General features: G+C 42.8%; 1 protein-coding gene across 5 annotated transcripts in view; it reads right to left on the reverse strand.

Moving 5' to 3' along the window:
• The window catches only part of ZNF827 (zinc finger protein 827), a 178342-nt gene extending 151931 nt beyond the window's left edge, over nucleotides 1–26411 (reverse strand). For all 5 annotated transcript variants that reach the window (XM_068542576.1, XM_068542577.1, XM_068542579.1 and 2 more), the window contains exon 1: nucleotides 25823–26411. In XM_068542576.1, the coding sequence (XP_068398677.1) occupies nucleotides 25823–25865 (43 nt within the window). In that variant the 5' untranslated portion in view covers nucleotides 25866–26411. The remainder of the gene's footprint in view (nucleotides 1–25822) is intronic.
• Nucleotides 26412–27470: the final 1059 nt, after the last annotated feature.

Here is a 27470-nt window from a genome sequence, read left to right on the forward strand (position 1 = left end):
AACTGAATTTTGTTATAGGTATTATTTTAGAGATGGAAAAGCCTTGGAGATGAGTTCATAGCTCTAGCCTCTAGGCAGAGGCCTAGAGAGAGCTGGTGATTTGCCCGAGGTCCCATATTGATTCACAAAAAAAGACGGGACTTGAGCTCAGATGTCCCAATGCAGAGGTCAGTGCTTCTACTACTAAATCACTAAGTGATCATCGCTGAGTGAATGAATGAATCCTAGAATGAGGCCTGGAACACTGCAGGTTCCCAATAAACATTTGTTGAACAAGTAAACAATCATGTATAAAGCACTGGAAATGTACCTGTTTCTATATTGGGTGTTTTAATATTCACCAGCAAATTTGATCCTCACAATAATTTTACGTGGTAGACTGTACTCTCTTCGCTTTACAGACCAGGAAACCAAGTTTCCAAAAGGCTTACTTAATATACACACTTAGTGACAAAGCGAGGTTCAAACTCATACCTTCGGAATATGAGTAACTTGACAAAAAAGTAATATTTCAGGTAACCAAAAAGTACCAAAGTACCTTGATGTAGTCAGCATATTTTTATTTTGTTTTGATGGGATTTAAAAATGCATACATACTCAAACAGGATGTGTGAAACATAATTACTATGTTTGTAACATGATTATTATGTTCTGAGATGTGTCTCAGAAACTCCTGGGACTTTTCAGCAGCTTGCCCCCATATTAAATAGCCCCAAGCAATGGTATTTTAAGTTACTATTCCTACTTTAATAGTCTTTTGACTTCTTCATTTTTTTTTTCTATTATGCCCTACACAGAGCCCCTTCCTTCTAAATTTGAAGCTTTTTTGTCTGCCATAACTGAAAAAACAATCACCAGGCTTATTAAAACTGTGCAAACTAAAGATGAAAACCAAGTGTCATAGGTTGAATTGTGTCCCCTCAAAAGATGCTGAAGTCCAACCCCCAGTACCTGTGAACGTCATCGATTTTAGAAATCAGATCTTTGTAGGCGATCAAGTTGAGATGAGGTCATTAGGGTGGGCCCTAATCCAATATGACTGGTGTCCTTATAAAAAGGGGAAATTTGCACACAGAGACAGACAGGCCATGTGAAGACTGTAGTTGTGCTGCCACAAGTCAAGAAACTACCAGAAGCTGGGAGAGAGACCCACAACAGATACTTCCCTAGCACCTTCAGAAGGAACATGGCCCTGCTGACGCCCTGATCTTGGACTTTTGGCCTCCAGAACAGTGAGACAATACATTACTTTCGTTTGACCTGCTTTTGAATCATGGGAATACAATATCTATTTGCTTTGTTTGTATTAAATTATTGCATATAATTGTCATAGGATCTTATCGATTAAGAATAATTATTAAAAGAGATTTTTTTCTGTCATTTAAGCCATCCAATTGGTGGTACTTTGTAATGGCAGCGCTAGAAAACAAATACACTTAAGTTTGAATGAAGGCCTGAGACTTTTTTCTGGGGTTGTTCACCTCTGGATTCTAAACCATAGCCTCAACTGGTACTGTAGTTTTTGTATAAGCTGGGTTTATTGCACAAAACTGACCACTCTGCCACTCAGTGTGAAGTCACCTGAGGCTGCAGAGATTACAGACTAAAAGGTTATTTTTGCTTCTCTCTAAACTTTAGCCAAATTTCTGTCAAATGTAAGATTTTGAAAAAGACATTAAGCAAGAGAAGTCTTTTATTATTAGAGCAACTTAGAAATCTCCAAACAAATCTATCTATCTATCTATCTATCTATCTATCTATCTATCTATCTATCTATCTATCTATCTATCTATGTGTGTATATATGTACTCATCACCACATATGTTGTAGCAAATTAAAAAGGAGGGGATACTTGAAAATATAGTATGAACCCACTGGCCAGAAGGCCAATCGAGAGACCAAAACAGGATTGGTTAGTCCACAGATTGATTCCTTGATGCTTAACCCTTTCAGGCACCTCCATGTTACAAAAAGCATATAGAATTTGTCCCCTCAAGCAATCAGAAGTAAATTTACCATGGCTACCATGGTGTTACCAGACAAATTGTCTGCTAAGGCTGATAAATAGGTTGATTATCTGCTTCCTTGACTTTTATTTCCTCTTGTATAAATGTTTTCGTCCCAACATTACCAATACCTGTTCTAAGATGAACGATAAATTACCAAACTACTGAAATCACCAGGAAATTCTTAATAGATCAAAAAAGAACTTAACAACAACAAAAAGCCGTAATAACATAATAATGCACTCTGTAGTCTAAGAACAGCCCTCTATAGAGAGATAAATGGCTACTTAGTAAAATCTTAGCTTATACATAAAATGATACATTTCTTTGTGGGCACATTTACCAAGTGTTGACAGCAGGCACCTTGGAATGAAACATATCACAGTCACAATTGTTCTGACTGCCAACAGAAAAGTTCACACAGTAAGCCCTTTATTGACTAAAAATATATGTATATCCAGAAGGAAAAGAGCCTTAGGGGATAAGAGATTTAGCAAGGGAGAGGAAATTGCTTTTTATTTAGTGATTAAATACACATAAAACAAAAGCTGCAGAGGAAGCAGCTCCTAGCTCCCACATACTCACAAAAGGAGATGGTGCACTGGAATTGTGTGAGAATGTTTCTTTGGGTTATGCATGAGAATCCATGACACCAAAGAACACCACTTACAAGGACAACCCTAACTCAAAGTCAACTTTAAACACTGATTTAGGCCAACAATTTTAACCTTTACTGGAACCAGGCTTTGTGCCAGGGCTGCTATCTAGTGGTCAAATGTTCTCTAATTTGTTCCCTCCCTTTCTTTTCCCTGCCCACCTTCTGGCACACACATACGAAGTCAACGATAGAAGGCCAAAAGACAGTGGATACAACAAAATCTACAAGCAACCAACAAACCAGGGCAATTCCAAGGGCCAGAATACCCTGGAGCTGGATTAACAGTCCCTTAACAACCCGGAGTCCACCGGTTTTGTCCACTTAATTCTCTTTGAAGAATTCCAGGGGTGATTTCCTTTCTTCCTGGACTTCCCTCAGGCATGCCCACTTGGGGTTTCACTAAGAAAACTTTGCTAAGTCTTTCACCTGAAAGAAACCTGGCACTGTTTTCTAGTTGTCTGTCACCAGGAGCAATGCTCCAGAGAAGAAAACATTCATTCCACTTCCCAACAAAGCTCAGTCCTTCTGGAAATGCATCAAGTGATAAGGCTGAGGTCAGGGAATATGTCTACTGTTGCTTCAGATGAAGGTTCAACCCCAAGGTATATGCTCAACAACAGCAAACAATTCCTCTGACGCACAGATGTATGGCCCCAAAGTGAGCCTGGCCATTTCCCAGGAGTGACCTCTTACATTATTTGTATGTCAGCTCCTCTCGTTGTTAACCTTTTGGGAGTCTGTAAAATGCCCCAATTCTCTGTTTGAATAACCACACCACTTCTTTTTCATCTTATAGAACTTAGAACTCTCTGCAGCCCTCTGGCTGCAATATTCTCCCACATGTTATAAGAACTTAAGTTACCTAGCTTATCCTCCACCAATAACTGGTATTTGAAAAGGAGGATGAAAAGCTATAGGGCCATTTAAAGCTTTCATTTGAAAAGCTTTTTGATATAAATATTCCCAACTACTCAGGCTTTGTTTTCAATCTACATGGTTTGAAGCTACTTAGAAGAAAGCCAAATTCTTTTGGTATTTCCACACTAACGTCAATAGTAGTGAATCCTGTAAAGCAGGGTCAGCAATCTTTTTCTGTGAAAGGCCAGACAGTAAATATTTCAGGCTTTGTGGTGCACATACGGTCTCTGTCCCATATTCTTTGTTTTTTTGTTTTTGTTGCCATTGCTTATTTGTTTTAAACGACGCTTTAAAATGTAAAACCATTCTTAGCTCAAGGGGCTGCACCGAAACAGGCAGAAAAGTAGGTAATTTTTCTTTATAATCAAAGCAGAATGGTGCTTAAAACAATACTGGAAATTCGGACAGATGGCAACAAGTTTCATCACCATCTTCTTAAGCCAGCCACTTCTGTGCGTCACTAAGGACCCTGGTGCCTCGGTTTCTTCACCTATAAGGGGGTTTAGAATAGATCAGGGATTTATAAACCACACCCTCAAAAACCCTAGGACTCCAGGGAAGGGCCTGGTTGTATGGATCCATTTACCTTGCACCTCAGCATACGGCTAACCTGCAGCCCAACTTTGATCTTATCTATACACGAGCGCTCTCCTTAAAGACAAGGGTTCACTAATTTTTTTTTTCTTTTTAGTTTTAAAAACGCTGCATTAGATGATCTCGGGGATCTTCCTGGTGTGCGTCCTCCATGAGGATTGGATAATTGGATAATCGATCCTTTTCCAATCATTGTATTGAGAAGTGGCAGGTAGATAGGAGATGATTTTTTTTTTTAATGTCTTTTTTGGAGTATAATTGCTCTACAGTGGCGTGTTAGTTTCTGCTTTATTACAAAGTGAATCAGCCATACATATACATATATCACCATATCTCCTCCCTCTTGCGTCTCCCTCCCACCCTCCCTATCCCACCCCTCTAGGTGGTCACAAAGCACCGAGCTGATCTCCCTGTGCTATGCGGCTGCTTCGCACTAGCTATCGATTTTACATTTGGAAGTGTTATATATGTCCATGCCACTCTCTCACTTCGTCCCAGCTTACCCTTCACCCTCCCCGTGTCCTCAAGTCCATTCTCTACGTCTGCATCTTTATTCCTGTCCTGCCCCTAGGTTCTTCAGAACCATGGGGTTTTTTTTTTTTTGTTTGTTTTTTTTAGATTCCATATATATGTGTTAGCACACAGTATTTGTTTTTCTCTTTCTGACTTACTTCACTCTGTATGACAGACTCTAGGTCTATACACCTCACTACAAATAACTCAATTTCGTTTCGTTTTATGGCTGAGTAATATTCCATTGTATATATGTGCCACATCTTCTTTATCCATTCATCTGTTGATGGACACTTTAGGTTGCTTCTATGTCCTGGCTATTGTAAATAGAGCTGCAATGAACATTGTGGTACATGACTCTTTTTGAATTATGGTTTTCTCGGGGTATATGCCCAGTAGTGGGATTGCTGGGTCGTATGGTAGTTCTATTTTTAGTTTTCTAAGGAACCTCCATACTGTTCTTCATAGTGGCTGTATCAATTTACATTCCCACCAACAGTGCAAGAGGGTTCCCTTTTCTCCACACCCTCTCCAGCATTTACTCTTTGTAAATTTTTTGATGATGGCCATTCTGACCAGTGTGAGGTGATACCTCATTGTGGCTTTGATTTGCATTTCTCTAATGATTAGTGATGTTGAGCATCCTTTCATGTGTTTGTTGGCGATCTGTATATCTTCTTTGGAGAAATGTCTATTTAAGTCTTCTGCCCATTTTGGATTGGGTTGTTTGTTTTTTTGATACTGAGCTTCATGAGCTATTTGTATATTTTGGAGATTAATCCTTTGTCAGTTGCTTCATTTGCAAATATTTTCTCCCATTCTGAAGGTTGTCTTTTCGTCTTATGGTTTCCTCTGCTGTGCAAAAGCTTTTAAGTTTCATTAGGTCCCATTTGTTTATTTTTGTTTTTATTTCCATTTCTCTAGGAGGTGGGTAAAAAAAGGATCTTGCTGTGATTTATGTCATAGAGTGTTCTGCCTATGTTTTCCTCTAAGAGTTTTATCGCCTTACATTTAGGTCTTTAATCCATTTTGAGTTTATTTTTGTGTATGGTGATAGGGAGTGTTCTAATTTCATTCTTTTACATGTAGCTGTCCAGTTTTCCCAGCACCACTTATTGAAGAGGCTGTCTTTTCTCCATTGTATATTCTTGCCTCCTTTATCAAAAATAAGGTGACCATATGTGCATGGGTTTACCTCTGGGCTTTCTATCCTGTTCCATTGATCTATATTTCTGTTTTTGTGCCAGTACCATACTGTCTTGATTACTGTAGCTTTGTAGTCTAGTGTGAAGTCCAGGCACGCACCTGATTCCACCAGCTCCGTTTTTCTTTCTCAAGAATGCTTTGGCTATTCGGGATCTTTTGTGTCTCCATACAAATTGTGAAATTTTTTGTTCTCGTTCTGTGAAACATGCCAGTGGTAGTTTGATAGGGATTGCATTGAATCTGCAGATTCCCTTGGGTAGTAGAGTCATTTTCACAATGTTGATTCTTCCAATCCAAGAACATGGTATATCTCTCCATCTGTTTGTATCATCTTTAATTTTTTTCATCAGCGTCTTATAGTTTTCTGCATACAGGTCTTTTGTCTCCTTAGGTAGGTTTATTCCTAGGTGTTTTATTCTTTTTGTTGCAGTGGTAAATGGGAGTGTTTCCTTAATTTCTCTTTCAGATATTTCATCATTAGTGTATAAGAATGCAAGAGATTTCTGTGCATTAATTTTGTATCCTGCTACTTTACCAAATTCATGATAGGAAATGATTTAAAATCCTATATTGAAGTATTTAAAGGAAGAGCAACAAAAACAATAAAGAGATCTTATTCTAAGGGGCCAGATGTGCTTATTTAGATTTGTGGAAATCCACCAGATAGCCATATCAGAGGGTTCCCAAATCCCACACAGGCCAATGAGAGTTCACTCTTGCATCTCTCTGCTTAGGGCTCTGGGAAAAAGCAGGATGGTTTAGCAGTGGACAGAGCACTGAGCTCAGATCTGGAGACCTGGGTTCCAGCCTGAATTTGGAACTTACCAGGTATATAACTCCTGATGTTTATTTAACAAAAACTGGAGAGCCTACTAAATACCAATCCATAGACTGGATGTTATGACCACAGAGGTGAACCAGACAATTGTGGGACACTCCCTCCCACTACTCAGATCACTTGTCTGTGTAAAGTAGAGTAATAACACCTGCTCCCTCTCTCAGGCCCCATGGTCCTGCAGAGATGGCAAGGCTTGTGCAAACCGCCAAGCACAGACAACACTGAACTAGAAAACTACAGATTCTCCTCCTTTTAAGTACATAACATATATGCAACTTCAAGAATTCACCCAGTTGATAAAAAGAGGTGACAATAGGTTTTGCCTAACCAAAAAACCACAACATTTCTAGAACATGAAGCAGCATGGCAAAACAGAAAGGGCACAAGCCTTGGCACCAGAAAATGCCACTCGAATCCCACTCTGCCTCCTACTAGACCCTACCAACATCTACAGGCTCACTGTCTCATGTGTAGAACAGGATATTAATACCTGCAATTTCATAGGGTCATTGTCAAGGTAAATCAGAATTATGTAAGTAAAGTATTTGGCATATAGAGTTAGCACGTAGTGAATATAGTTTTCCCCTTCCCTCCCTCCCAGGCACCTAGAAATCTCAGATGAGAGAACAGGGTATTTTAAATAGTAGAGCTTACCTCAAAATTGTTGCTATTGCTACCCAGCTCTATATCATAATCACCTCAACCAAAAAGAGCAGGAAACTTCTGGTTGTTATAAGCATGGAATCCAGATGTAGAATATGCCCCGTCATCAGGAAAATCTTACAGTCTTGGCACAGTTTGAGGACAGAGACGGAAAGCAGCAGCCAATAACAGAGGGGAGACTCTACAGTCTGGAATGCCACAAACTTCCAACCACAAAAGTGCTCTCTGGCACTGAGATTGTGGTATCCCCCTGTGGTGCAGGCCATGGCCCCTGTTCTTGTCGGCAAGTCTCCTCCGGAAGCACATGACTTTCTCCAGTCATTGCTAGGCCTCATCCATGGGAAGGTTCGTGGCACTGTTCATCACCTCCACCCAGCCCAGTTAAACAATTCAGGCAAGTCGTTTTCTCATTTCTGAGAGAGGAAGATAGCAGGAGATAGTCCCCCAAGTCCTTTCTACCCCTATAACCCTTTGATTCTGTGGCCCATTCTTAACTTCTCCATTCGTTCATTCAACAATGTTGATGGAACACCTCCTATGTCTTGGATTCTGTGACCCACTCTTTCGTTCATTCATGCATTCATTCACTCATTCATATATTCAATAATGTATATAGAACACCTCCTATCTTTGATTCTGTGACCTGTTCTTAACCTCTCCTTTCATTCACTTATTCAACAATATTCACTGACCACTTACTATATACCAAGTACTGTTATGTGCAAGAATGTACAAAAATGAGTAAGAAATAATCCATGCCCCAAGCCTACAGTCAATAAGGACATAGACGAATAAGCAATTATAATGTAGCCTGGGAGGTATGATGAGAGATCCATGGGAAACATGGGAGGGGATGCCTAATATGCCTAATTCTGGCCGGGAGGTGGGACAATGACGGGGGGAGGGGAGGCAGGGAAGGTTTCTCAGAGGACTGAGTGTTGAAGGATAAGAGGAAGGTTATCAGGCCAATCAGATGGGTTGAAGACATCCCAGAAGTAGGGAAAAGCATATGCCAAGGTAAGGAGACATAAGCGCGGCGGTCTGCAAAACAGATCACTCGATACGATTGAAATGAGGGACACACAGGAGGGCAGAAGAAAGGGGGCTCAAAAGATGAAGCATCTTCTATACTTTGCTAAGAATAGCAAACTTTATCCTTTCCGGGAATGCCTGAAAGATCCTAAATAAGGATTATCTGGATCACATGAGTCTTTTAGAAAGTCTACAGTGTCAAGACTGGATTATCCAGAGGCTGGGGTGGGGGAAGAGGAGATGAGACTGAGGCCGAAGAAAGATGTTCAGTCTTATGGGAGAAAATAACAAATATAAATGAAAGCAGTGGTGGGGAGGGTGCGTGATGGACGCTAGAGATATGCTGGAAGTAGAATCAAAAGACTTGGTGGTCCATTTGATGTGGGAGGAAAGGAAATGGGTCACATGGAGGATTTCACCCAGGTTTCTGTCTCGGGTCAGGGGGTTCATGAATGGTGGGGACAGCGGCCCAGAAAGGGATCACAGGAAGACCAGAAATCCTTCCAGCTCCCCGGGCCTGAGAGCCTCGGGCATCTCCGTGTGCAACAATACACTCTCCACGATAAATCGTGCTGGACCCGTGGTATCCACGGGAGTTCTCCTTCTCTAAGGGGGTACCAGGGAGTCACAGGATGAACATGGAGCATGGTCATAGATCAACGTTGTGACACATGTATCTGTGGGGGAGAAAAGTAATTTAACTGCTAAGTTTATTTAAAACATTATTTTAAAACAATATATGTTATAGAGCAAAATGCCTGGCTTCATCCAAATTTGCAGATGGAACAAAAGACTTCGAAGATGCTTCAAAGAAACCTCCTAGAGGCTGAGAACCCTTGTGAGAGAAGGGTCCCCTGCCCTTGGGGTTCTTCAGTGCAAAGAGCCACAAAGTGCTGCATTGTAACATGATCAAGCAAAGCTGAGGAAGCACAAACACCAAGACTCGGCATTTCCGTTCCCTTGCGGGCACCTCAGAGAGGTGGTTCTCAAAGCGTGGTCTGTGGACCCCCCAGGTGTCTCTGAGACCCTTTCAGGGATCCCCACGATCAAAACTGTTTTCATGGCAATACTAAGATATTATCTGCCCTTCTCACTCTGTTAACATTTGCGCTGATGACACGAAAGCAATGGTGGGTAAGATGCTGGCACCTTAGCTCGAATAGAGGCAGTGGCACCAAAGCATCCTAATAACCACTGCACTCTTCACCACCACACACTCACAGGAAACACACACACACACACACACACACACACAACAGCCCTGCCAGTTTCACTTAAGAATGTCTTTGGTGGGGGACTTCCCTGGCGATCCAGTGGTTAAGACTCTGCGCTTCCAATGAAGGGGGTGTGGGTTCGATCCCTGGCCAGGGAACTAGGATCTCACAAGCCGTGCAGCGTGGTCAAAAAGAAAAAAAATTATATCTATAAAAAAAAGAATATCTCTGATGAAGCAGCAGTAGAAATTATTGATTTTATTAAAGATTGACCCTTGAGTAAACTTCTTAAAAATATTAAATGTAATGAAATGTGTGCATAAAGCACTTCTGCCATGACTGAAGTACGATGGCTGTATCTAGGAAAAGTACGTGTGTGATTGAGTTGGGAGCAGAACCAGCAACGTTTTTCATGGACTATCACTTCTAATTGAAAGAATAACTGACAAACTTTGGTCATTCAAATTTGGGTATTTGGCAGACAATTTCTTGGAAGTGAATGAAGTCAGGTTGATACTTTAAGGAAAAGCTGACAGCATTTGTAGACAACGATAAAATTCAAGCTTTCAAGCAAGAATGAAAATTTTGGAAAACCCGTACCCTACACTGTGACCTTGACAGTTTTCCAACACAGACTTTTCAAATAAGACCAGTGTTGACATTAATAACTTTTTTTATACTGTAGAATGAAATGTTGCAACATTTGGTATATCTACAGAACTTAGCGAAACAATACTTTCCAAATAACTCATGTGTGATGGTACATCCATGATGAGCCATTCAAACTGCAATACAGACCAGTAGGTTTTAATGAAACTGAATACAAAAAATTCATGGAAATGGTTTCAGATTCCACATTACAATGAACTAGGCCAAGGGATAGCTTTAAGAAGCTCCCTCTTTTTGAGTCTTGGCAAAGTACCAAAGAATAGCCGTAATTATCTGAAAAGGCCATTACATATCTGTGTGAAGCCAGATTTTCTTCCTATATTCCATCCAAAACAACATGCTGCAATTGACTGAATGCAGCAGTAGATATGATAATCTTGTATTGTCAGACATGAAAGAGATTTGTAAAATTATGAAATAATCCCACTCTTCTCACAAAATTTTTTTGGAAAAAGGTATTTTTCATAAAAATATCCTATTTATAATGAACAGATAACGGGTTATAACCATTATTTTTAACAATAAAAATATTTAATGGCTCAATTTTAATCTCTGTTATGCTATATAGAGACGGATACAATGCAAATACACAAAAGCTCTTCGACGTCCTCAATAACTTTTGGGAGGCCCCAAGACCCAAATACTTGAGAACCAGTGCCTTCTTAGAGAAATTTTCACTCAGGCCAAAGAGATATGTACTTGCACGTTCACAGGACCACTGTTCTCACAGCAAAAAGTAGAAACAAACCACACACGCTGTGGTATGTTTCTACAGTACAATACTAGGAAGCAGTGAAAGTGAATGCACCACAGCTAAATGCATCAACATGAATACATCGCACAAAGGTAACAGCTGGATGAAAATCCAAGGTGCCGAATGCATGCTATTTGCCACCTTTTTAATACTTTTACATTTTTATAAATTTCAAAGACAAGCAAAACTAAATATGGTAAAGCTATAGAGAAAAAGCAAGGGGAATGATCAACAGAAAATTTAGGAAAATGGGAACAGGTAGCAGGAGAAGAGTACAGGAGAAATTTGCTAGCGTTGAAATCTGTTAGATTGGGCAGTAGGTTTATTAATGTTCATTTAACCATAATGCTTCATTATATATGCATGAATGTTAGAGATACTGTTTTTTGTAAATGGCACATACTTTGCAACCTCCAAAGGGAGACACTGCATTAGAGCTTTCTTTGCCAAAGGAAACCAAAGAGGTATGGAAGGGGTGGTTGGAGGAGGGGCAGGGACTAAGCCCTGGCTGAGGGTCTGCAGCACGGGCCCCAGAGAAACCCATCACTGGGGCAGGTCTCTTCTCGGACGCTTTCAGCGTTCACAGCCACTGCCATCCATCTACTTTGGTTTTTCAACAGCCCTCCCTACTTAAAAAGGCCATTTCTTCCTTCAGGCCATCATCCTCCAACTCCATCTACAGCACAGTGAAAAAACTATCAAATTTCACAGTTGATTTTGTGCTGTATCCAAAACACTAAACTTAACCAGCATAATCTCTTATCACCTGGGCCAGCTCCTACTACATTTTTCCTACTTCCTATCCTTACATCACCAATATGCCCGCTCTGGTTCAACGAAGTTCCTTAGTGTCTCCTGCCTACTTTTGGTTTATTTCAACCTCTTTTGGATAATGCTATTTCTTCTGCTTGGAACGTTCTTCTCTCGTCTCAAGATCTAAATCCATCACATCCTTGAGGATGCTTTAGGTACCAATCCTCTCCAAGAATCTTCTATCCATCACTCTTCCTCTGAGTTTCCTCAAACATTTACACACCTAATTCATATATTATTGTCTTGCACCTGTTGGCATATTGATTTGCACTTATCCTCTGTGATTGTTTTGTGTCAACATTTGAAAGAACTGTCAGCACAGACTGCGTTCTATATAACTTTTATGAGCCAGGTAAATGCTCAAAACTTTTTCTTAATGAATGAACACCAAGCAGGGGCTCCAACTCTCAGCTGATCAAATCCTCACTGCTCTAATGTGTGTTGACATCCAGGTATCCTTATTCCCAAAAGGCTTTCAATTCACTATACTGAAAGATGTTTTCTCCCCGCTGTAGGAACAGATTTCCTGTTTTATAAGAGAAACCAAGCAAAGAAGCATTTGCTCGATAGAATTCTCAACATTTCTGCACCCCATCTCACCCCCTCTTTACTTGAAGTCCTTAAAAAAATCACCCTTGACAGGTGGTGGAACCAGCTTCTTGGTAAACACAAGATCTTCTGTTTCATTTGGGGGCAGTTTTATTTATTCAACAGGCCCTTATCTTAAGAAACCAAAGTTATCTTCCCTATAACTTCTACCCTGTGGGTCCTAGTGTCTGTTTTCTGCTCAGCATGTCAGAAATCTACGAAAATACTTTTCAAGCTGAGTTTTAGTTATTTGTTTCCATCTCCTTCTCTGCCTGCTTGGCTCTGAGATCCTTGTGAGCCGGGACCATGTTCTATTCAGCTCCACAGATCCTTAATCCCTGGCACAGAAGCACTCAGTTACTGCTGCCTGAATGAATGAATGAATGAATGAATGGATGGATGGATGAATCAAGTATCAGTTAGCAGACGCAAGGTGAGAATTTAGGATGAATGACAATTCAGAGTAAGTTTACTCCCCTTTTCACTTGACAGAACTTCATATATTTGAATGTAGCTACCATGCACAATTTTTATCCACCCTCACATTTTTCTTCGAATTAAGTACTCCCAATTGCCTCAGTAGTTAATTCCTCACATGATGATTTCAAGAGCCTACAACGTTCTAGTTGCCTCCCTTCTGGTGAGTAGTTTATCAATGTCCCCCTTTAAATCAGGGCACTCAATCTGGAATTCACTATTATGCATGTGATCTAATCAGTTCACAAAGCCAATGTTATCACCCTTGTCCTGAATTCAGTACTTACATTAATTTAGCCAACTCTGCTGAAATGCATCCATTTTTCAAATGATGGCTGAATTTTAAATATTGCTTGCTGATTAATAGCAGTTATCTCTGGGGGTGTAAGTTGGGAAACGAGACTTTCACATCTTACTATAAATATTCCTACATTGCTTTAATTATTTATACTAAACATGCACTCTTTTTGTCATTAAAAGCCAATATAGATTTTGAAGAATAAATTAATAAACAGTTAGTATCTGTGATTTCCATGGTTCCAGTCTCATGGAGTACACAAATCATATTTAAAATACGTGTGCTCTCTACTATGTATAAAATAGATGACTAATAAGAACCTACTCTATAGCACAGGGAACTCTACTCAATGCTCTGTGGTGACCTAAATGGGAAGGAAACCCAATAAAAGAAGGGATATATGTATACGTATAGCTGATGCACTTTGCTGTACAGCAGAAACTAACACAACATTGTAAAGCAACTATACTCCAATAAAAATTAATAAAAAAAGAAAGGAAAAAAAATAAAATAAAATACATGTATTCCTTTCTTCTCTTTTGTATACATTTCTCATCTATCAACATGTATTTGAGTAGCCACTGGTACACAGCACTTCTAACTGTGATCTAGTCATCCAGCCAACCCAAACCCTACTTCTAGATTATGAAATTCCTCTCTTTCTATAAATGTCAGAAAGCAGCTCACTATAATTTGATTTCCCTCTTTCTTAAGGTCAGATTAAAACCCAGTAAGTTATTATTGGAGGTTTGCTTTCCCCTAGAAGGGAGAAATCATATAGCACATTTCCGGAATATTTCCTGAAGCATAGGCTGTCCCACACTTTGTTTCCTTCCAAATACAGCTGTGTTTCATGATCCAGAGAGGATTGTTGGGTTAACAAGTAGGGCCAAACAAGCACAGAATAGAAAACAACTCACTATTCTAGGCCATTACATGAAGGCAGTGTTTTCCATATGGAGCACATAATTCAGACCCCAGAAAGTACATCACTGCATGTGACTCTATTCTATGACGCATGACCCTCTGCTTAGTCTAAGGTCAAAATAAATCTTTGAGGAAAGAAATACGATTGGTGGCACAAGTTTTTGTGAATCACAGGGCAACGTATGTGTTCCATCAGCACCTAGAGGGCCTCCTGCAGTGGAGGGTCTGAGAAGAGGTGCAGGTGGTGAAGGCATATCCTTCAAGCTTGAGACCCCGTGAAGGTTTCACAGACCTCAGAGCAGCTCTGAGCCCAGAGACCCGCCCTTCACAGGGCTCCAGCCTTTTATAGTACTCGCTCCGGTGACCTCTCAAGCTAGTTTCTTCCTCCCTGTGGCCCAGTTTCCATGTCTGTCCAATTGGTAAGAGGAAGGGCTCTTCCCTGCCTGCCTCACAGGCAGATGGTATCGACGAAAACGTTTTGTGGACAGTAAGCATTCTATAAAGAGAAGGTGTGGTTAATGTACTGTTATCCATTTTACAAGACGGCACTCCGCAAGTACAGAGAGGTCAAGTGACTCACCCAAGGTCACAACGCTAGTGAGAAACCCTGGTGCTTGTGGTGGGAGAAGGTGACAGAGAAGACTGGAATCTGTGTCTCCCGCTTAGTACAGGTCCTTCCCTGAACCTCTGGTTTCTGATCTGGAGGAGTTGGAGTCAATTACTCAGATCCATGAGCTATTTTTAAAGGTTTTAAGAGTTTAACAGATTCTCACCAATAAGCTGCCCAGACTCAAAATCATGCCTTTATTTTTGGCTGACATGGCATCAGCCCAGAGTGGGAGTTCTGGTTAGTTCAAGGGTCCTCAACTCTTGCTATTCATTTGTATCACCTGGGGAGCTTTTAAAGGATGTCCATGCCCAGACTCCACTCTGGGCCAATTAAATTTAAATCTCGGGGGGGTGTTTGCATTTTTAAAATCTCCCAGGTGATTATAATGGGCTACCAGGGTAGAGAACCACCGGGTTGGCTGATGATGATCTGAAACTGATAGGCAACAACAGTTGTCATTGACTGATTACACAGCACAGTTAAAGCAATCGTACTGAGATCCTTAGTTGAAAGAAATTCACAAAAAAAAAAGAAAGAAATTCACACCTCGAGTGTCTTAATGTGGCCAGCATTTATTGTGCACATACTACGTGCCAGACACGAATCAAAATATCTACATGGATGAACTCACTTTGTCCCCATAGGACCTACAACGTTTTCCCAGTTTACAGATGAGAAAACAGGCAAAGTGCAGAAACTTGCCAAGGTCACAGCCAAAATGTGGGACAGCCAGGATGGAACTCACGCATCTAGTACCAGGATCTTAATCCCGACCCTAGACAGAGTCCTGATACTTCCATAGAATGTGGTTTATCGTACCCTAGCTTCAGTGATGAATTAAAAGATTACAGAATATCGGGGAATATAGAACAGTTTCTAATCCAAACTCCGGCCTGTGGGGGCCGGGAGATAAGACACTTCAGGGGGGTGGGCAGATGTACATGCAGACGGGGACACGGCAGCCCAGGGGCAGGAACTGTGGCAGACTGGCGAGCACATGCCAGGGAAGGGAGACAGCCGCCACCGACTGCAGCAGATTGCTGCCATGTGGGGAGGTGGCCTGGTGCTGCTTGCTCGTCCAAGTTTTCAGAAGAAGCTGGAAATCTGGATTTGTATGTGAAACCGACCATTTCCAAATGCTGTCTCGAGTTTTTAAACATACTGTATGGGGCAAAACATATCAGTAGGCCACTAGCTTGTGACTTCTAATATCATCCATAAGACACACACAACACACACATACAGCACACACATACCCCAATCCTTCTTCTAAAATTCTTGAAAAATAGATACATGTATATGTATAACGGAATCACTTTGCTGTACACCTGAACCTAACACAACATTGTTAATCAACTATGCTCCAATATAAAATTAAAATTTAAAAAAAAACCCTAAATCATCTAATGTTCTCTTGGTTTGGTCCCCTGCAATTAGAAACAGCAGACCCTGTCTTTCCTTCTTTCTGCACAAAATTTGAACTATTACCTATGTAACACATGGAAAACCCAATAGAAATTTCCCCTGGGTAATTTTAATCAGTGGATTGACTGGTAAATTAATGAATAAATAAACTTTTATTAAACACTTATTTTCTCATTTGAATCTCAGTGTAAGTCTGGGACTGTGGATTTACTATCATCACTTTACAGTAAAACCCAGTCAAAATTCATATGCTTATTACACAATTTAGATATAATTCAGGTCAAATCATACACACAGAGGAACTTGTTCCTCTAGTAAAAGCCTAAAGTAATATTGTTGGCCTATGAAACAAGTACTTGTCAAGCCCTATTATACAGCCTTATAAAAGAATTTTACCATATCCTATTATTTACTCTATGAGATACATGGAAAAGTTTTAAAAATAATAATAAACACAGACATCACCAAAAAGTTCTGAGTCAGATATGCCTATAGTGTAATCACACACTAAGCAAATGGAAACATTTCATATACTTCATAATAGCTAATCTTTCTTGAGCTCTTTCTACAAAGCAGCCACTAATTAGGTATGGCTTTGTGTGTGTACATAATATTGACAGTTATATAGGTATTCAATTAATCCGTACAATATCCGTATGATATAGGGACTGTTATCACTATTGAAAGATGAGGAAACCAGAGAACAGGGAAGTTAAGTAATTTGCCCAAGGTCACACAGCTAGTTAGTGTCAGAGCTCAGATCTAAACAGCTTGGCACCAGAGCCTGTACACTGGACCACTACTCTATGACCTTAAAAAGCATGTACGGTCTCCGTTTTTTACTTAAGATGTACGGTATACAGTAGACATAGTGAAAAGAGGGCAAAAATCACATGATATTTTCTCTCTTGTTACAAAACAACAACAAAAACTTTAAAAAATACACCACCAAAGGAAACCATAAGCAAGACAAAAAGACGACCCTCAGAAAGGGAGAAAATATTTGCAAATAAAGCAACGGACAAAGGATTAATCTCCAAAATTTACAAGCAGCTCATGCAGCTCAATATCAAAAAAACAAACAACCCAATCCAAAAATGGGCCGAAGATCTAAATAGACATTTCTCCAAAGAAGATATACAGATTGCCAACAAACACATGAAAGAATGCTCAACATCACTAATCATTAGAGAAATGCAAATCAAAACTACAATGAGGTATCACCTCACACCAGTCAGAATGGCCATCATCAAAAATCTACAAACGATAGATGTTGGAGAGGGTGTGGAGAAAAGGGAACCCTCATACACTCTTGGTGGGAATGTAAATTGATACAGCCACTATGGAGAACAGTATGGAGGTTCCTTAAAAAACTAAAAATAGAACTACCATACGATCCAGCAATCCCACTACTGGGCATATACCCTGAGAAAACCATAATTCAAAAAGATACATGTACCACAATGTTCACTGCAGCACTATTTACAATAGCCAAGACATGGAAGCAACCTAAATGTCCCACGATAGATGAATGGATAAAGAAGATGTGGTACATATATACAATGGAATATTACTCAGCCATAAAAAGGAACGAAATTGGGTCGTTTGTACAGATGTGGGTGGACCTAGAGTCTGTCATACAGAGTGAAGTAAGGCAGAAAGAGAAAAACAAATATCATATATTAACGCATATATGTGGAATCTAGGAAAATGGTACAGATGAACCTATTTGTAGGGCAGGAACAGAGACACAGACGTAGAGAACGGACATGTGGACACAGAGGGGGGAAGGGGAGGGTGGGACGAATTGGGAGATTAGGAATGACATATATACACTACCATGCGTAAAATAGATAGCTAGTTGGAACATGCTATAAAGCACAGGAAGCTCAGCCCAGTGTTCTGTGACAACCTAGATGGATGGGATGGGGGGTGGGTAGGAGGGAGGTCCAAAAGGGAGGGGATATAGGTATACATATAACTGATTCACTTTACTGTACAGCAGAAACTAACACAAAATTGTAAAGCAATTATACTCCGATAATAATAAAAATAAGTAAGTAAATAAATAAATAAAATATACCACCAGACAACCCAAGACACTGGCACTATGTAACTTTAGAAAAATCTATCACCCTCCTCAAGTACAGTAGCTTGTTTCGAAAGCACAGATAAGCAGGCTGCTGATGATCAATCATGGAAAAGACCATTTTCCCTGGGCTTCTCCATTCCCCTTTGAAAGCCAACCTCTTCAGAGCACTTAAAACAATTCATCCAGAGATGCACATTTCTCTCAGCCCTCATCTTTTCCCCTTCACAACTCACTTCTAATGGGGCTCTAACCACTTTTCTGACCCATGGAGAAATTACAGGAAAGAGGGAAAGAGAGAGAGAGGGATTATTTTGGGGTTGGCTTTTTCAGGCCCAAGCCTCAGAGAAGGTCCATGCATTCCTTCCTTGCTGGGAGATAGAACTTGGCTGAATTTGGAATTTCTTAAAAACAGAAGCAAGAGTACCTAAGCCTTAGTCATTTAAGAACTCGAGAGAGTTTCAGTGGTAGAGGTTTTTTTAACAAGAAGGGAATGGAAGGCTGGAAACAATATCCTTTTTAGGCACACAGAATCTGCTGCATTTACTATAACTCTGGGTCAGTCTGTGAAAAACAGAGTGGCGAAAGGCCTCATGCTGATTTCAGACCGTGGGCGTGTATCACTGTACATTTTATAAAATTAGCTACAGTGCAGCTTCTGTGTATGTGTGTGTGTGTGTCTGTGTGTGTGTGTGTGTGTGTGTGTACACAGGCAGTGAGGCTGACTTTTATAAAATAAACAGCAATATGCACCCATGCAGCTAAAGATTAGTATCAAGCCAAAGTCTGATTTTAATTTATGAAACTACTTTGTAACTACAGCGATTCTATCCCAAGGTGGGTCCTTGGGGAATGATAAAGCCATCTGAGAGGTCCCTGCTTCAGCATCTAGACATATATACTATACTCTAATATCATAAAAATGTAATGTACAGACGGAGGATAGAAATACAAAACTTGCTCCTAAACAGAAGGGGGAAAGCAGCTAGAAACTTCAGCCCACTAAATCTCTTAGCTATTTCTGAGGTTTGTGCTTTGCACATCAGTTTCTTATAAAATATGACAAAAGACATTTCAGCTACCATAAACCATAAAGTATTTTGTACACATGGTCCTAGATGGTATGCGTTAACTGAGCTACACCTAGAAAGTAGGAAATAGAAAAGAAACAGGATACAGCGTCTTCACTGACAATCTGCATCTCTAAAATGTGATTCTAGAGTGCCTTTACTGAGGCCAAAGCAGTAACGAAATCTGATGGAAAAAAAAAACAAAAAACAAAAAAACCCCACATGTCTTACCATCACCAGGCCTGGTCTGGATTTCTTTCGGATAAGAGGAAAATCAAAATCTACGCCGTCACCACAAAGCTCGTGGTCCTGTAAAAACCTTCTGCTAGAAAGCCTTTCACGCCCCCAAAAGTCCTATTTTGTAGGTCATACTCTCATTATCTTGTTCTGCGATCAGTCTGATTAAATTATAGAAAATTACTAACACATCACTCAGGATAGAGAGATGAGCTCCAGCCTGTTGTGTTTGTTTTTCGGTCCTCCTGTCCTAATACTCCAGCAGATATTTAAAAAGGAAGAGTGGAGGAGAGACAAGGCAACTTCAAACGAGGAAAGCGAAAGGATATATTAACCTCCTCCCAGGACTAAGCTGCCCTCAGCTTTCACAGAGGGCATGACTGACCAGTCACGGAAACCAAGAGAACTTTTTCCACTCTGACAATCTGGGCTCCACCATCATTTCCTTCGCACCTTATCATCTTTTGAGTCCAAAGACACCACTTTGCACGAAGTGACCAGGGTTAGTGCTACCGGATGAGTTTTTCTCTTTGGGGAAACGAAATCATTCAGACACAATCTGAACTCCTGGGATTACTAAACAAACCGCTTTACCTACACATTTCGAATCTGGTCTTTCCTACAAGGACATCTTGACATTAATTAATTAATCCTTGTATTTTAAACCAACTTGTGACCCCAGGAGAAGCCTGCCTGGTTACTCCATCAGTACAACAAGATCCCTTGGCTGTTTCCACAGCCTTTGTCCATCTAATTTGATAAGCCTCGCGAGATCAAGACTTTCCACACCTCCCTAGGAACTCTCCTAACAGGCCATTCAAAGACTCTAAAAACTCAAATGCACAGCAAGCTCTAACACTGGCCAAAAGCTGTCCAATTTATACTTCCCCAACGTGATTTATTAACACTTGGTGCAGGAGACTTGTCAATTCACACCAGCTGTGTCATCCCCAGAGCGAGATGGCAACACGTAGACAAATTAAAAATCAATTTTTTTTATTAGAAACTATTTTGCAGCATTAGAAGGAATGCAATTTTGAGCTATCTTCCTTATTTTAACAGCAAAGCTCAGTGGACCCTACTTACTGTATTAGGAATACATGGATTTCTTTAAGGAGAACAGATAGGCATTTTCGCCCAGCATCAAGCAAGCCTGCTTTGTGGTACCCCAGAATCATCCGAAGTGAAATAGTTTTCTATTTCAGATTTTAAAAATTTCCCCATGGTCCCTGTCCTAGTCAGGAGGTACTGTCTGTTCACTGAAAAAATTTAATAAGAATAAGTAAGGGAAAGAGTTCAATCTTCTACCTTCTGTCTTTCAACAGACATATAAAGACCTGTAAAAATATAAAAATAAGGGATCCTGTTGCTTTTCAGTCATTTTGTTTCCCAATTTTACTAGAAAGCAAGAAAGAATTTTTAAAGTTTTGTTCATGATGAACACAATAACCTGGTCTTGACCCACAACTGAGTAAACAGTGAAAATACTGGAATAACAAAACAACTGTTTTATGAACTTTTCCTTTGTGGTCCCCCTCGGGAATAGGCATCGGACAGCTTTCCAATGATAAACAGAAGAGAATCTAAACTCATACCCGTTTAGGGGTAAGTTGAAGCTAATGAGGAAATCTTAAAAGTGCTGATGGCACCGATGGTCAAAGGTTTTACAGATGCAGCAAACACACCCCTTTCCCTCTCCAGTTTGTGATCCCAAATGGAATGATGTTCACAAAGGGCTGAGCCCCAGGCCTGGCAAACAGTCACGGTATCAGTTTCCCTCTCTTCCTCTTTCTCAGGCTGACAAACATTTTTAAACTCTGCAGTTCGGGATTCTGCTAAAGATAAGCACATGGTATAGCTCCAAGGACCTCTAGGACATTTTTTTGGAACATGGTATTGGACCCTGTTAATGGAAAGAACTTTTGTAAAAGAGCCATCAACTGCAGCAGAGTCGTATTTAAATCCCAAAATGATAATTACTGCTCTAGGCCAAGAAATAAAGGCTTTATTTTGAATAATAATTTTGAAATCCACTTCTCAAAAATAGTTTAGGTTTAACACCCTTGGTTGGGGGTCACCTCTGAAAGCTAGTGCAGCTCGCCTTTTTGATTTGCAGCCAATAGGATCACCATTCAATTCTATAGGACAGTCCATTTGTTTTTCTGCATATGTATGAGGCCCACATAACAAAAACAAACACACACACACACACACACACACACACTTACTTCAGAGGCCCAGGAGGAAAGGACTGTGTAGAATTTTAAATCAGAAATCTAACGCTTAGGTTAGTAGTGTCAGGTTATAGGCTCGCCCATCCCCAAAGCTAATTCGGTACTGAACAGTCCCATGGGTGTCTAGTTGAACAGAAGGAGCTAGGAAACCTTAGCAGAACGAAGCTCAGCCTGGGGAATTGCTGGGACTCCGTGCCAGGGGCTGAGGCTCACCCCAGACTTGGTATCAGATAATACCAAGTGCTAGTCTGGATTTCCAGGACTAATCTACTGGAGGGTGGAACTTCCAGGTTCCCTGGTGTCTGTGCTATAGGGTGGGAGGACTGTGGGCTTTGGAGATTCCCCACTGTGGCTGGCTAGTATCATATTTAATAACACATAGAAAGAGTTTATTAGCAGCAATGGTTTATGGGGGGAAGGGTACACAGGCAAGGGGGGGGGACCTAAGAGGAAGTGGAAAGCATCTTAAATTTTCTAGAGATGCAGTTATCACAAGTTTCTTTTCTTGTATTCTAATTTGAACTTCTTAAATGTGTTTACAGGTTCTCTAAATTCTAAAAACGTCACATCAATAGTGGCTTTTAAGCACTTGTATTTACTCAGAAGGCTTTTCGGTTTCAAAAGCAATCCTCCCCATCTCATCCCCCCTCTGACCTTTCCCACCCTGAAAACCACTCATATCACTCCTTTCTTTTATGGAGAAATGTTAAGTGAGCCCCTATATAACTTCTTAAAAACTCAGGATGACAGTCTATTAGAGCAATCAACTCCCAACTCTCTATATTTTAACTTTGATACAAAACGGTTCTCCAGGGAAAGAAAAATCCGGCTGCCCCCCACACACAAATAAACAAACAAATAAACAAAGAACTTAGCATTAAAACTGGAATTTAGGGCTACAATTATATTCTACATTAAATACAAATTAACACTAATTTGACCAAAGTCCACCCCACTGCAAGTTCTTTCAAGACTCACTCAGCACTTAGCAAGCCTTGGGTTTCTGTGTCTGAATTGCAAAATACACCATTTGCCCAGAAATTGCTCTTAGCTCAAATGCAAACTGCTCACAAAACATGTGTAAACCATGCTTAAAACAGGCAGCACACATCCACAAAAGTCCATTCAAACCAAAGGTAAGTGGAGAAAGCTTCGCAAATTAGGCTTCTCTTTAAAAACTGGAGGGACTTTTACGGTGCTTCCAAAAGGTAATTGCTTTTTACTTCAGTAAAAGTGGCTTTATGTGACTGAGAGAAGGAGTTGATTTTTTCTTTCTTTCTTTCTTTTTTTTTTTAACTTGAGTGGATAACAGTATTCAATTAGAGAACAGGGTGGGAGAGCCCACTCTCAAAATACAACTTAATCACCAGGCCCCAGCGCACTGGAGAGGCCCACCAAAACACACGAGCTAAAATGGAGCCTGAATTTCCTCTCAGACGGAGAGGGTAGTCGCACGAGGTCAGGGTCAAGGTCACCAGCAGGGCAGGCTGCAGCTGCCCGACTGCACTACCCACAAGGGGAGGGAAGGCGTTCCATCTCCGTCACAACCGAGCAGATAAATCCCTTCTCCCCTCCTACCCTCCCTCTCACCCCGCCAAGATTTTTTTTTTAAGAAGAAAGGAAAATGACCAAATAACCTCACCGCCCTGGTTTTCGCACACAAGCTCATCAGCGCCCAAAGTTGCCATCTAAGGGCAAGTTCGCAGAGAACACTGAAGCCCATTTTGTCCGAGCAGGGCAAGCCTCCCCCGACGCCCCCCCAGGATTCCTGCCTCCTCTCCCTGCCCCCAAACGCCCCCGAAAAGAGCTGGGAACTGCGGCCGGCCGGCCATGTGCACGCACACACTTCCACCAACTGCTGCGAGTTTTCTGTGAATCGCAGCGCGGAGCCTCCCAACTCGCCCTCCCCGACTCCGCCGCCTTCTCCTTCCTCGCACAAAATTTCCCTACACACCCAGCCGCCTGCGAATGATTTTATGTGCATATATATTACATATGTGATATTATCCTCAGAACCTCTAGCGGGCAGGCGAAGAAAGGACTGCACAGGGGCATTTTTTTTTTTTTTTTTTAAAGGAAGGGGAAAAAAAGCACAACCCAAGCCCTGTGCGTCGACTCCTGCGTACCGGGAAGGGGAAAGAAAGAGGAATGTTTGCGGAGCGGGCTGCCTGCGAGTGCCCTTGCTCGCCACTTCGGCCGCGGCCCGGGTGACACGGAGGCACGGGGGCGCCCGGCCCGAGCTACCCGCGCCCCCTGCCCGTCCCCCGGGCAGGCACCGCCGCGGAGATTTCGCGAGGGGGAGATCGATCGCGCTGCCTGTCTGCAGCGGAAACGCACACGCTCACACACAACCCCAGCCCGAGACACCATAACCTTAACCCTTCCCCCACCCTCCGTGAACTTCAGGTGACCGACCACGTCGGCCTGACACCCGGGCGGGCGGGCGCTCCGGCTCCGCTCCCGCCCCCAGCCCGGGTTTTGCAGGATCGGGCTCCAAGCAGCGCCAAACCGCCGGGAGAGAGGAGCAGTGCGGGGGGAGAGAAGAGAAATTGACCCTCCGTCTCCCCCGACCCCTCCCTCCGGCGCCTCCGGCGTCCCCTCCTCCCCGTCACCCCGCCCCACGCCTTCTCCCCTGCCCCCTCCTCCCTGCATTCAAGGAGCCGGGCGGCCCCGGGGGATATTTTTAGTTGCTTCTTTCTCCTTCACTTTTAGCTTTAGCAGCATCTCGGAACACCCAAAGCGGAGAAAGATTGGGGTGGGGGGGGGGGGTGTGAGCTGGAGAGGGAGTGGGGGAAAAGTTAAGAGTCTCGCAAAGAAAAGCCGGAGGGAGGGCGGAGAGGGACCAGGGGCGCGGGTGGAGGAGGGGAAGGGGACCGGGCCGTGCCGGCGGTGTGTGTCTCCAGTTGGTGTGTGGCTGCAGCCGGGGAGGGCTGTGATGCACTTTAGTCCTGGACTCTGCTCAGGCTCGCCGGGGAGGGGGGTCTGAGAGCCCGAGTCTCGCCCGGCTCCGTCTGCTCCGACTGACCCCGCATTTTATTGCGGCCAGGAGCCCTGCTCCTCCCTCCCCTCGGCTCTGCAGGGACCTCGCGCGCCGCGAGCCGCCCTGCCTCCTGCCTCCGCCTCGGCGCAGCTCCCGCACCCCACATCCGCCCGCCGCTGCCGGGCCTCGCCCCCAGCCCGGCCGCCCCGCGCCCCCCGCGCCCCGGCGCGCCCCCTCGCCCCGGCGCCCCGGGAGCAGCCGCCCGGCGGCGCGTGTGTACCCGTGTGTTTGTGTGCGGTGCCCCCACACCCTCCCAGCCGCTCCCGCCTCGCCCGCCCCCGACTCCCCTCCTCCGCCGCCGCCTCCTCCACCTCCGCCTCCTGCTCCTGCCGCCGCCGCTGCCGCCGGCGGCTCCGGGCCCGACCAGCCCCGGCGCAACCTTTAGCCGGAGACGGACCTCTCCCTGGATCCCGTACTCGGCAGGCGGCCGCGCGCCCTCGCCCCGACACCCCCAAACGCCATGTCACGGCCCCCAGCCCTCCGCGCGCCCCGACCCCCGCACCCTCAGGCACCGGGATCCGCAAGGAATTTCTTGTTTAAAAAGATTCCAACCTCTCCCACCTCCCCTCCACCCCCGATTAAAAAAACCCCGGCATCCACACTACTCCCCTCCTCCCTTCTTTTGCCCCCTCCCCCCAGCAACCCGGAGTGAGGAGGGGGAGGGGGAGGGAAAAGGGAAAAAAGCCCGATCTCAAGGAAAAAAAAGGGGGGGGGGGTGAGAGAAAGAAAGAAAAAGAGAGAGAGAATAGAAAGGGCACGGGGCTGATCATCACCAACATGGCTGCCTCAGCATAGACCTAAACGAGGAGTAACCCGGGCTGTGTCTTTGTCAGTTTCACCTCTGTAACCCTAAACTAATGCAGAAAACAACGGAGGAGGCTGCGGAGGGGAAAGAGGAGAGGGAGGGCGAGAAAATGGCACGAGAGGAGGTGGAGAAGGGATGACTTACGTGAGGGAAGGCGCTTGGGCTGCTCCTGCTTCCTCCTGGGCATTTTCCCCCTTTTCTCACATTCTCCTCCTTGGTTAATGTGAGATCAAATAAACCCCCGTGGGGGCAGAGAGGCAGACACTGGCAGGAGAGGGGAGGTAGTTGGGGGGCGCGCGGGCGGGCAGGGGGAAACCCCTTCTCTCCGGTGTGTGCAATGGGTTGAAGCTTGTTTCCTGGAGCCAGAAGAGGGGTTTTCTTCTTTTCTTTCCTTTCTTTTTTTTTTTTTTTTTCCTTTTTTTTTTTTTTTTTAATTTTTTGGTCGTGCACCTGGCTTGTCCCCGAGCGTAATATTCTTCAATGGAAACGGATCTAATAGGTGTGAGTGTGTGTGTGTCCTATGCTCGCGTGTGTGATGGGAGGTATAAATAAATGAGTGCCGGTGCGTCGGTGTCTATGGCCGCGCTCTGTGTCTCCGAGCCCCTAACACTAATGTCGGGATCAAAGGGCAGCGGCGGCGGCAGCACAGCTCACAGCTCGCTCTCTTGCTCTCTCTCTCTCTCTCTCTCTCGCTCTCTTTCTCGCTCTCTCTCTCTCTCCTCTCGCGCTCTCTCTCTCTCTCTCTCTCTGTCACACACACACAGAGGCACAGACTGAAGGAAAGAGCGAGAGCTAGACACACACACACACACACACACTCACACACACACACACACAGAGCAAAGAGGAAGGTGCCCTAAGGCTCCCAGGGCGGACTCAGGCTGGGATTTGCAACCGCTCTGTCTGGAAAGAATGGGGGGCGCGCGTGCGGGGGTGGGATGGACTTCTTCAAATTTATCCCGCTATTCGCCAGATCTAGGGGGAAAAAAAGTTTTTCCCACTCTTGAAACAACGATTATTTCATTATTCTTACTGATTTTTCGAGAGAAAATAGGTTTCTCTCTTAACTTTCTTTTGTTGATTAAACTACATAAATTCTTCAGGGTTTTGGCACTCAGAGAATTACTCTCTCACCCATTCACCTTAAGTCTGTGGAGGTGACAGTCTCCCACGCACTCTCCAAAAACATTACAATAAAAATAACAAAAAATAAAATAAAATAAAATAACATATGGTGAAATCAATAACTAGGTTGATGGAATAAGTGCCCCGTTTTGGAGTGTCCAGTGGAGTTAAAACTGGAAAAGGCTGCCTAAATGAAAATTACAGCTCCTTGACAAAGGGGGAAAAATAAGATTAGGTCACCCCTGATGGTCGATTTAACTGCTACATGATACTCCTACAGCAATCTTGACTTCTGAAATTTACTTTTTTCCCTGCTTTAATGCAGGTATGTGAAGCTTACCCTGAAGCAATTCCAGTTTGCATTGTGAGCTCAATATAGCGGTTTTCATTAACTGATACATACTTTCATTACTTTACAAATCACACATCTTTCTTCAAAGAGAGACATAAAGGGGAAAAATAGAAAAGGACGGGTCTCACTTCAGCACAAAAGGTACTTGGTGAAAGAGGACTGTTCTCTTTGTGACTTGCAGTCATTTGGATAAAAGTTCACTCAGAGGTTGTTAATGATTTAAACTCCAAAACCTGCTACTATAATTGAAGTAAAAAACAGTCTGAAGAAGAGTTGTTTCATAAAACTCTCTTTGTAAGGGAAAACTTTGAACTT

Source organism: Eschrichtius robustus, chromosome 4 (assembly GCF_028021215.1).
Source record: "Eschrichtius robustus isolate mEscRob2 chromosome 4, mEscRob2.pri, whole genome shotgun sequence".
In the NCBI taxonomy this organism is placed as follows: Eukaryota; Metazoa; Chordata; class Mammalia; order Artiodactyla; family Eschrichtiidae; genus Eschrichtius; species Eschrichtius robustus.